Source organism: Myodes glareolus, chromosome 23, assembly GCF_982192425.1.
Source record: "Myodes glareolus chromosome 23, mMyoGla1.1, whole genome shotgun sequence".
Classification (NCBI taxonomy): Eukaryota; Metazoa; Chordata; class Mammalia; order Rodentia; family Cricetidae; genus Myodes; species Myodes glareolus.
Window position 1 is genome coordinate 7,387,369 of NC_142048.1, and position 12,057 is coordinate 7,399,425.

General features: G+C 41.8%; 1 protein-coding gene across 4 annotated transcripts in view; it reads left to right on the forward strand.

Annotated features, from left to right (window-relative positions):
* The window catches only part of Psd3 (pleckstrin and Sec7 domain containing 3), a 536,277-nt gene that overhangs the window by 237,893 nt on the left and 286,327 nt on the right, over positions 1-12,057 (forward strand). Inside the window, exon 1 of one of the 4 annotated variants that reach the window (XM_085680350.2) lies at positions 8,660-8,899. The exons of the other annotated variants lie outside the window; for them this stretch is intronic. Within the exon in view, the coding sequence (XP_085536476.2) occupies positions 8,869-8,899 (31 nt within the window). The 5' untranslated portion in view covers positions 8,660-8,868. Of the gene's footprint in view, positions 1-8,659; positions 8,900-12,057 lie in introns of those variants that run through there. 4 annotated transcript variants of the gene reach the window in all.

Sequence of the window (12,057 nt, forward strand, 5' to 3'; positions counted from 1 at the left end):
ACTATTGCTGAAGACATCACAAACTTTGGTTTGAAAACTGAGAAATCAAACTGGGGTAGAGCTGGAAGCTTTCTCTCTGCTGTCTAGATTTCATAGAACTAGAAGGAAGGTGCTGTTCAGGGTTTTGAGGGAGAATTGTCATCAATAATCACCCTCAGCTGTGGACCCTTGAGTGCCACACTGTCAGCTTGCCGGACAAGGTGTTCCCAGTGTTACACACAGGACATGACTGTTAGGGGGTAGCTAACAGCTTCCTAATTAGGTGGACACTCTAAATGTAGCAGGAGGTCACACCTAGTGCTGTAATAGCCCCTGGTTGGGGAGGCCATAGACCCAAAGAGCGAACATACTACTGTTGTTTTGCTAAGTGGACATGTTGTCACACTACCTTACTAAATATTTAATTTATGTCCATAGACTAGTGATGCTGTAAGCTTTGGTCACTAAAACTTCCCCTGTAGTGGGTGGCAGGTTCTGCAGAGACCCAAAACTGGGAACAAATAACCGTGAATGCTCAGCCTTAACTGGGATGTCTTCATCATCCCCTTCAAGGCTCAGGGGACATCACAGAAGAGGCAAGAAGAGTGTGATAGCCAGAGGAAGGTGAGGAATAGCATGGGAGTTTGTCTTCTGGGCATGGCACAGCTGTTGTACTTCTGAACTCTCAGTAGCTGTGACTACCTGTTTAATATCTTCAGGTAGTTAATGGTTGCTAAGGAGAGAAAGAGAGAGAGATTTTCTTTAGTGGTGTATCCGAGGTAAGTTCTCTTAGTTCCTATATAGAGACTTACTCTTAAAATCACTGGGTCACAAAAGAAAAAAACATAAAAGTAGAAGGGGACTAGTTGGGAAGAGAAAGGGAATCAGTGGGATGAGGGGGACTAAGAGAGGGTAGTAGGGGATAAGTGTGATCAAATATGTTTAATGTATATGAAGATGTCTTCCATTGTTATGTATGATTAATTTTCTTAGGGTTTCTATTGCTGTGAAGAGACTCCTTGATCACAGCAACTCGTGTAAAGGAAACATGTAGTTGGGGTGGCTTGCTTACAGTTTCAGAGGTTCAACCCATTATCATCATAGCAGTGATCATGGCGGCATGCAGGCAGACATGGTGCTGCAGCAGTAGCTGAGAGGCCTACATCTTGCAGGACCAGGACATTGACTGAGACACTGGGTGATACCCTGAGCACAGGAAACCTCAAAGTCCACCCCCACAGTGACACATTTCCTCTCAAGGCCATACCCACTCCAACAAAGCCACACCTCCTAATAGTGCCAGTCCCTATAAGATTATGGTGGCCATTACATTCAAACTGCCACAGCAATGCATGCTTATATATAAAAAAGAAATGGATCTTCAACACATTCAGTTAATTTCTTTAAATATTTTGAGTCTTTTATTTATCCTGCATTTCTAATCTTGACTCATAAGAAGCTTATGAATTAACAGTCAAGGCAACATTTATACTAGGAATCATTTAATAGGGCATGATACATAATTTAGTGTCAAATGATTGATAAAAATCTCTTGAAAGGGCAGTTAATTCTGTGCCAAGATCCTGCACAAAATCAGACAGGATCTTCTGCAAGGTGACAGAAAATAAATGCCAACAGCATTACAAATCCTCAATACAATTGCAAGTGTTAGAGATGGGGATCCACAGGGAACCTGGGGATATGTGGTCAGCAGTTGTGTAGGGGAAGAATGGAGTGCAAGGGCACATGGTGGCCTGTGACAGGGTGCTTTTTGTCCTTTGCTTGGAAGGATAGGTATCAGGTGGAGGCCAAAATGGGAAGAAGTGCTACTCTTGGGAGCAGGTGAGAGTGAGTATAAGGTTATGTGGGGGACAGTAGAGTGCTGATGCAGGTAGACAGGTGAGCGAGTCAAGAGTTGATCATTGAGGAACCAAAGTATCAAGTCAAACAAACAGTGGTGATCCAGGTTGGATACCCTTGGGGAGCCTTTCTTGATCTCTCCCAGTCTCACTGACTGCTCCTTTTGGAGGCCGCTGCTTTGTCTTCAACCTCGCCCTTGTTGCTGAGCCAGTTGTTCTGAAGGCACTAATTTTGAGGTTTTTCTCTCAGTACTGAGTTGAAGATTACACCTGCTGGTATTTGTCTGTCTTTGCATTTTGCATCCACTGTTTATTATTAAATACAGATCCCCCAGTTTACCCAGTCCCTCAGTTTACTTGTTATAGTCTGTCGATGGTTTGACTTCTGACCAATTTATCATGGATACTTAAACTTCTGATTTTTTTTTTTTTAATTTTCCTGAGGTAGGGTTTCTTTGTGTAGGAGCCCTGGTTGCCCTGGGATTTTACTGTGTAGACAAGGCTGTCCTTGAAGTCAGAGATCCACGTGCCTTGGCCTCCTGATTGCTGGGATTAAAAGCGTGGCACCTGGCTTTAAATTTTTTGTTTTTATGTTATCTTGTACTCATTCTTTTGTGGAAAGTTCAAAAGAAATAAATATCATTTGGCAAAACATTTAATAAATCAGTGGAATGAAAGAAAACTAAAATTTAATGAACATATCACAGATATTGTTATTAATTACTTTGAATTGTATCTGAGGATATGTTAATACTGTTGGCATTTATTTTTGAAGGTTATTTGTGTCTCAAAACTTGAGTGTGTGTGTGTGTGAGAGAGAGAGAGAGAGAGAGAGAGAGAGATGTGTCAGTCAAATGCACACGTGTGGGGGTCAGAGGACAAGCTTGGGTACTAGTCCTAGCTTTTTAACCTTAAACTTGAAGAATTTATGGTTAGCCACTCCAATTTTTTTTCTTAGTCTGGGTTGTTGTTTTGGGATTTGAAACCAGTGATCCTGGAGGCTTAGCATAAGAGAATGTGTGAGAGCCACAGAACACCTATGCTGAGCCTACACAAAGGCGTCACAGGAGGCGCTGAGGGAAGGAGACACGTGCAGACTGGGGACGTCCTTCCTCTCCTTCCCTGTCTTCGCTCTTCCCTATGCACTTCTCCTTTTCCATTGATTATAATTTAAACATGTTTTTTATTTTATGTTTTGTCTGCATTTGTGTCTGTGCATGGTGTGTGTGCTGTGTCGCTGTGGTCAGAAAAGGGTGTCAGATCTCCTGGAACTGGAGGTCAGACTGTTATCAGCTGCCTTGTGGGTGCTAGGATTCAAAATCCTGGTCTTCTGCAAGAGCAGCCAGTGCTTAACCCCTGAGCCATCTCTACAGTCCTATTAATGTTTTTTGATACTAGGGTATAATAGTACTGCCACGTTCTATTAATACAATGAAATTTCTTCAAATGCATTATGTTAAAATGGAAATTTAAGTAATTCAAGCTATAAGCAGATAATATGAGACCCTCTGAGGCATTTTCTTATCTTTTTTAAAATAGGTCCCCAGACTTTTTATGCAACATTTGTATAAATATTTGCATGTATTTTCTGTAGGAGGAAGATTGAATGGGTTTTTTCCTGAGGCTTCTCTTAGATCTAGGTAGCAGAAAACAGTTTAAAGATTCATTTTCCTAGTCCTAGAAATCCATCCACAAGTTACCCCAAATCAACCACTCCTATGGGATGTTTGCTATAAAACTGCAAGATAGGCCTTTCTAAGAAGTTCCTATGAAGATACGACAGTCCAGTTGTTTGCAGAAGTCCTCATGCTGGGAAAATCCAAAGGATTAGCCTATACTTTTTTCTTTTGAAAAATGGTATAGTTACCACAAAGAGACCACACACTTTAATCTTTATAAATATGAGGAAGGTTAAAACTGTTCCATGCCTGTCTATCCACGGATGGCTGTGGATGCTAAGATGCTCTGGTAGTTATCTAGTATGTTCCGTAGACAGCCTAGGCCAGCGAGATAAGCATCACTAAGCAAGACAGTATCAAGTCATGAAAATGCAAGAGCCTCACATAAAAGTGCAGGTCACATATATTAGGGCTCGATAAGAAGAGGGATTTGATCTGGGCATGGGAAGAGTGCGCATAGTTGTACATAAGGAAATAACTTTAAGTGAGGGTCTGGAAGTTACTATGCTATTTACAGTTGATCAATGAAGGGACAGCAAGACAGCATTCTTTTTAACAGAATGGATTCTTTGTCCTGGGGCGTCCTGGCTTCTAGTACTGGCTGTAATTATTGAGCCACTCTGTGCTATTTTTTTATTTTAATGTAAGAATCCAGACTATGTCCAGCTCCTGGACAAGTTTCTGTGGCCTTTGAAGGCCATGTTTTATTTGAGTGTAGTCTAGTGTCAATTTGCTGTTGTTTATGGCATGGCAGACTTATTACCATGGAGATCACAAAGCTTAAACTATTAGTTTGTTTTTGAGGTAAGGTTGTGTTATGTAGCCCTTGCTGGCCTCCTGCAGTCCAGGCTGGCCTAGAATGCATTGCAGGCTTCCTTCTGCTTTCCAAGTGCTTGGCTAATAGGCCTGGGCCAGTATGCCTGACACTGATCTGATCTTTTAAGGAGAAATTGCTGATCCCTGAGTTAAAGAATTACAGATTTACTGTAAGTATGTTGGAAATCTGTTTCCAATTTCTGTTTAGTTGTGCTTTGGAGAGGGGAGGCCCACGATTGGACAATGGTGACAGCAATGACATCATAAGTAAGGAGCTCAATATACAACAGCAAGCACACATAAAATGACTGATAAGAAATCGTGGAATTATTAGCATGATTGTTCATTATTATTTTTTCTTTCCTTCCCTCCTCTCTTTCTCCCCCTCTCTCTCCCCCTCTCTTCCTTTATTTCTCTCTCTCTTTCTTTTTGTTGTTTTGGTTTTTTTTTCAAGACAGGATCTCACTCTGTAGTTCTGGCTGTCATGGAACTCACTGAGAACCAGGCTGGCCCCGAACTCACAGACATCCTCCTGCCTCTGCCTACCAAGTGCTGGGATTAAAGGCGTGCACCAATACACCCAGCTTCAAGGTGTAGGGAAACTAAGTACAGTGGAGTATGTCAATCATCAGGTTTGTAGTTGAGAGCAGAAGTTAATTTCCAAGCAATACTCTGTGCTCTCGAAAAGTATATGTGCATGGATGGATGAGACTTCAGGAAAAATAACTATGCCATGGTGACGAGACACAGGGAGACGTGAAGTATGGCCAGAAAGTGACAGGAGGAGTTAGTGATGCATCTGAAATAGGAATCCTTTGTCAGGAGCTAGGTTCTCATAGAAGGCCATCACTATGGTTTTAGCATGTTGGATGTGTGACGTGGCACATACGACAGATAGTCAGGAATTGACTCTGCCTGTGGGGACAGGCTCTGCTTTCCAGGGAGAGAAGGAACTGCCCTACTTATTCAGGCCCCTTCCCAGACCGTGGGAAGTGAGGCTCCTTCTCCCAAGCCAGGCTTCCTTCTTCTGGTGGCCCCTGTAGAAGACCTAAGTGGGCTGGACCGATGAAAGGCTGTGCATGTCTGAGTCTTGGCTGTGGGAGAGCACGAGGCGCAGTGGTCAGATGGTCTCCTGCAGACGTAGTGCACACTAAGCCCTCATGCAGAATGCAGACCTTTCCATTTATCAATTTATCACAGAGGCGCAGGTTTCGTCTGGGACGTCCATGTTGTGTAGACTGTCTGGACTCCGCAAGCCTGCTTCTGGTCATGCTTTACTGTATATTTTCCTCACTGTCTTAGAATTGTCTCAAGGTGGCCTTTGCTCTGTTACTGTGCTGATATGATTTGGGAAAGTCATTATGTCTTGTTTTTCCAGTTTTTTGTATTCACTGAAAATTTTTTCTTTTTTTCTTTCTCCTTTCTTTCTTTCATTCTTTTCTTTTTTGCCATGGTCTTGTTACATATCTCAGACTTCTCCTGAACTCACTCCACTGCCCATGTTAACCTCAAACTCATAGTGTTCTTTCTCCTAGTCTCCAGAGTTCTGGGATTACACCAGGCTTGAAATAAAATTTTACAATTACTTTTTCAGCATAATTAAAAAAATATATCTTTAGTAACTGTGGGAGAACATTAGACATTTGCCTCCTAAAGTTGATTCGAGATGAAAACTGACAGATATCCCATGAAACTGTATGTTGCAATCATGAAATGACAGTCTGGTAAGTCTCTACACCAAAACCACTAGCCATAATTATGACTCCACACTGGTGGCCTTAGATGTCCAGACCAGACCTACTAAGCTTCAGTCTACTTCACTCTTCTGTTGAGTGGGAAGACTGGATCTAATGAGACTATGGCATAGGAAAAGGAACGCTGTCAGTCATTAGTAAATTCAGACGTACCGGTAATCTGCTAGGCCAGCCATCTGAGGTCTACAGTCGGACTCTGACTATATAACGGGGAGAGCAAGGTAACTGAAGATGAGTTGTATTATGTTGACTACCAGAGTGCATGAATAGTCAGATATAATAGGAATCCTACTGAGTGCACCTAAAGTTCTCTAAACTACGTTTTCGTCTGTGTTGTGGTTGCAGCTAGACTTGCTTAAGAAAAGCTGTCTACTGAGAGAATTTAACAGAAGGAGAGTACTTGTCTGTCCTAGGGCTGCAAGATTCTTTGGTGGGGTATTTGGTGGGGTTCTGTTTTTGTTTCCCTGGCCAGGGTAATGCTTCAGTTCTACACGGAAGGGAAAGGGGAACAAAGGGTGTCTGTCCTCTCCCTTTGTAAGGAATCTCAAAAGCTGCTGCAGCTTCACAGTGCATCTCATTGGGAGCTGGTGACTTGTGGGTGGTTAATATCTGGATGCGGCCAACAGAAGCTGTGTTTTCTGCCTTCCCAGTCAGTCTCCCCCCCAATAAGTCTAGCAGGTTTTCTTAGAGTTTTGGAAAGGGAAGAGTTGGGTAGAATTTTTAACTACAAGTTAAAAATAAGCTAGTCATGATGTCACACACCTAAACACTCAGGAGACTGAGGCAGGAAGATCAGGAATTTATGGCCATCCTGGACTATTTAGTTAGATCCAGCCCCTACCCCAAGAAATGGAAGCTACTGGTAATAATAGTTATAATAATTACTGTTGAGCTTTTACTAGATACAGTTGCTCATCTGAGTGGTTTGTCTGCATCCTTCAGTTAGTTAACCCTTAGAGTAACCCTGTTATTTCTCTGATTTTGAATGAAGAAGCTGAGGACTACTTAAAGTGACAAAATTGTAAAGTAAAGAAGTTTAGGTTAGAAGTCTCGATGATGGGCTTTTACCACGGTGTTATACCAGTCAATAAGCCAAGCGGTCGTAGCTTAGAGGTCAAGAAACTAAAGCTGGGAGATTGTAAGGCATTTTCCTGAGGTAGGATAAGCTGTCAGCTGTGAAGTGGAATGTCTTGGCTTTATTTCTGTTACCAGTCTGCTGTTCCTGCGTACACCATCTATTCTTTGTCCTCCTGTTTATCACTTAGTCTTCTTAAGAGATGGGCTTGTTTGGTTTGCTATTGGTTGAAACCCTGGAAATAATAGTCTTATTTCAGAATTCATTCTTTGGCATGCAGGCTTCTAGGAAGGAAGATAGCTTGGTGGTACAGAGGGGAACTTTAGAGCCACAGTGGCTGTGTGTGAATTTTACTCCCCTGATCTGAGATGACTTACACCTCTTTTGTATTCTAGTGGTCTCATCTGTAAAATGGGTTAACAATAGTAGCTATCCCAGAGGCTTCTGGAAGGAATAGATGAATTCGCAAAATGAAACTGCTTAGCATGGTGTATAGCACATTACTAAGCAGTTTCTAATATAATATATTATTTATAAAGATGGGCATTCTGAATTAAAACTAACACATTTTCTGTCACCCGGTTGTGCTGCTCCTGAGTGTATAGAATAGGAAAAAAAAATAGCCTGAAGTGCCTTTGCTTCTAGTGCTCATTAGAATATTAATGATACTGAAGATTCTATTTTTTCAGTGCTGGGGCTCAAACCCGGGGGTCGGTAAGTGCTCTAGCATGGAGGAACATTCTCAGCCCAAGATGAGATTCTTTTTAGTATTTACACCAAGTCCAGAGGTCAGCATTATGTCGTTCACCTTGGGTTAGTCTCGTGTTATTATTTATACAGTGAGTGCTTTTACTGAGATAACTCGAAAAGTATGGTACGCGTCCCAAGTACTGTTAGTGATGAAGAGTTCATGCCATGGCTTTTATAACCAGATCTTCATGACATTCAGTCTTTTCATGTCACATTTTCAAGCACTATCAATTACCCATTCAACTGTTAATTTATCAGAGGAACACTAATGTAATCATTAGCGAACTGCCTGGGTGACAGCAGCACTTACCAGCGAGATAAGGACTGCCAGCCAGGATTGATGTCACGAGAGCAGCTTCTGGGCAGCGTGTTTGCATTTGCCTCTTCCGTTGGAACAACGTGAGAATTAAATGCTTTTAAAGGGAACCGGCCCATCTCGGTTCATGTGTGTCATTTCAGCATCAGAGAAAATGCTGCATAATACTAGGATGACAGCCCCACCTCTGATGTCAGCCAGGATGGTACGATCCTCTCCGAGCCTGTGCCGGCTTCCTGCTGCTGCACTGGGGGAATGGTTACATTAAAGCTAACTCCGGCACCTCAGTTACCTCCTTGGAAGTAGTTTTCACAATTATAGCAAAGCCCTACGGTGGCTGTTTCGGTAAGCTCCCAAGGTAGAGAGCGCCCGAGGCTGAGCACCGCAGGAGAGCAGGCTCTTCTGCCTTTGTGAGAGGCTGAGGCTGCAGTTCCTGGGCTCCACTCAGCTCTGCTTCCAAGTGCTCAAAGTGCTTCCATTTACATCACCGTGTGCAGTGCAGGGCAAGAGGGGCCTCCAGGAAATTTGAAACTAATTTGCTTCCAGTTGGCTAGAACAGCACATTTTGCATTAGCTCGCTTCTTTGCTGGTTAACTTTTCTCAAGCGTTAAACTGATGAACTGGGCATTTTCAATGATCAATGGGTAACTGCTGGAGCTACAGTAATCTCTGTGAGTAACCTCTATTTGTAGGTCTCTGCAGGCAAATAGCTTTATTTATCTATCGCTGTGAAATGCTGCTGTGACATCTTCCGTCTGTATTATTGACTGCTTTTGCTTACTGCTGTTGTCTTTCTGGCCATCCCAGTAGGAGACTTCTGGGGGTGAGCCCAAGTTCTGCTGAATCCTGCTGACTATCTAGAAGAGCAGACTGCATTCATTCTGGGGTGTCCCTGCCAAACAGTCTTTAATTCCCCCAGAAACAGAAAGAAACTATGGGGCCTCCAAATGCTTTGCCCAATACCTCTCTTGGTTAGCTTGGAATATTGATTTTAGTATCTGATGTTGAATTTTTCAAATGTTATTTTTAAGTACAGAGTAGAACATCGTGCTTACCTATAATTTTATTTCCTTTCACCCCTCTGTCCCAGGCAGTTTTCCTAGGAACAGGGCTTTCTGTCACCCTGGAGAAATAAGCTCCCTTTTTGTGATGCATTATACAGGCAGAAAGGGGATAGAGGCTACTTCTTACTTTAGAGAGCTGGTGTTGGATGGGATAGGGGAGGAGTTTCTCTTAAAGAACCCCAGCTCCTTTTCATCTGTAAGTCTGAAGCCCAGCTAGGAGGCTAAGTAGGCGAGAGGGGCTGAGGAGGCCTTCAGAAGTGGCGCCAAAAGTTCCCACCTAAGTTGACACTGAGGTCTAGTGTGCCCCGGAAGAAGCAGTGTCTACGATTCCTCTGTGTTTCCTTCCTCTCTGTCAGAAACATTTCATAGCATTTTTAATATTCATTTCTCTCTAGAAAAACTGGATTTCAACGTTATGTTCGTCTTTTAGTGGTAGATTTACTTAGAATTGTTTGTATCAGTTTGTGGGACGAATCCTGACTTTAAGCCCTAAGGTTTCTACTGAGCATGGAAGCCGTTGGAGATCAGCTGGGGTTTGGTCCCAGTCTCTGCTCAGTGAGGCTGCTTATTTATGCTGACATCTGCCTTGCCAGGCAACAGTTAAGGAGTTCACAGCTGTGGTTGGTTATCACTGCTAATAACACTACTACTTGCCACTCTTATGATTTTTAAAAGAATTATATAGTATTTTGGACATCGACTTAAATTTCTTCACTGTTAAATTGCTTCATGAAAATGCACAGGAAAAGTTTCTTCTAATATTACAGCATCTGTGCTAACTTCAGCAAAAGAAAGCCTGGTCTAATGATGTTATGAAGTTAGGAGTTCAGTGTGAACTTTTATTCTCTTTTTAAGAAACGTAATAAGAACTAAAGAGATATGAAGAGATTTTAAAACCGGATATTAGAAGCATAGATTTACAAATAGAAGTTTAGAAAGTGGACAGAATGAATAAAATACAGGAGAGAGAAAAGGTAAGGCTAAAGGAAGAAATTTGAAGTGTGGTCTTAAAAAGTAGTTGAGAGGCAGATAAAACAGGAATTGTTCAGGCAGAATAAAGGAGTCCAGTTTTAAGAAAGTGATGATCACAGATAAGCTCCTGCCGAAAGGTTTCTGCAGGGGAGCAGTGCTCTGTGCATTAATGCCTTGCTTCTGGTCTCACCCCCTGACCTTCCGAATGCTGTCTGCTGCTCTGTAGTTCACAAAGCTTCTGCCGAGACTGACTGGCATGGTAAGCTACTATCACTCCTGTAGGGATTAGGACTGAATGAGAAAAATTAGGTTCTGAATCATTAGCATGTGGGATTTAGTTTGTGGTAAGCACAACTGTAACTATTAATCACCAGGGGAAGAATGTCCAATTAATGGAACATTCTGTATTTGTATGCACATGCTAAAAGCTTGAGTAAGGCTTGGCAGGTCTTTCCTGCCCTTTGAAGCACATAAACCTTAAATATGCATGCATTTAGAGAGCTATCAGTGTCCATAAAATAGTGAGTATTGTCCACTGTATATGGTAGTCTTCTCCAAAATATGACTTTTGGATGAAAGATGTGTCCCCAAATATAATGCAGTTGAATTACTCATTTGGCAGTTTTGCGTTACTCACACTCATTTTCTGATATTTTTATCATACCAGATACATTTTCTACTGCTTGGCAAGGGGATTAGATGATCCCCTGCTTTGTTTTGATGCAGCCTTTCCCATTGCATCAAGGGTGTAAGCTGTGCATCTGTTTCTGGAGAGGTTATTGATCACTGGTTTTCATAGATAAGATTTATAGCTACTTATAGGCAAAATGTGCTTGAGGTCTTTTAAAGGCTTGATTTTTGTATTTGGTTTGCAAATGAGGCATTTGTTTCACAGTCTTTGATTAGCAAAGTTACAGAGTGAATGGTCAGATTTGGCACTCTTTCCCACCACTGGGGATGAATTGCTTCTGAGCAAGTCAAAGGGTTTGCCTTTAGCTTATTTCTGCAAAACTTCCACTATTAAAATAATTCAAGAATTTGTAGTTTTCTTATATGTTATGGCAGTTTGAAACAATACACATGAGAAGAGGAGGGAACAGGTTTTGGTGGCTAGATGCCCTGTGGTTTATAAAGGATTGAGAATGTGATGATCAGTACTAGTCTCAGAAAACAGGTTAGAGACTGTTACTGCAAGCTCACTAGTGCCTCAGCAAAGTGAATTTGCTCATTTTTTTTTAAAACAAGTAATTTACCCAAGAACATGAATAAGAAACTCTGGGGGAAAAATAACTCTGATTTTATCTATCACAAAACCTTATTTCTCTCAACCTTTATCTTTTAAACCCCCGTATAATTTATTTAAGGACTATTAGACAGTAATGTTTACTTTTTGTGGTCAAGATCAGTTTTGAAATTTTGTGTAAGTGTAGTCACTAGCTATGTGAGCAGCACTCACAATGAGCTCTACACTCAGGGAGGGCAGTGTTCCAGCAAAGGGCCTCAACCTTTTGCTCTTTGAAAAGTACCCCAGATCACTTGGGACAAGGGCAAACCCACATCAGAATGATGAAGCAAGGAGTGGAGACTTTTTGACCTCTGGAAATTTTGGTTGGTTGTCTAATCTATTGATTGAACTATTGGAACTGCCAGCTCTGAGGTAGAAACTTGTAATTTTTGTTTTTAAAGAACAAACCTGCAGTCACTTAATTTAATATTGTCAGAATGATTTCTAGAAGGCGGTGTAGTTTCTGAAGCAGAACTGCTCATGCTTAACTGTGTCTATGAGTCTCTGG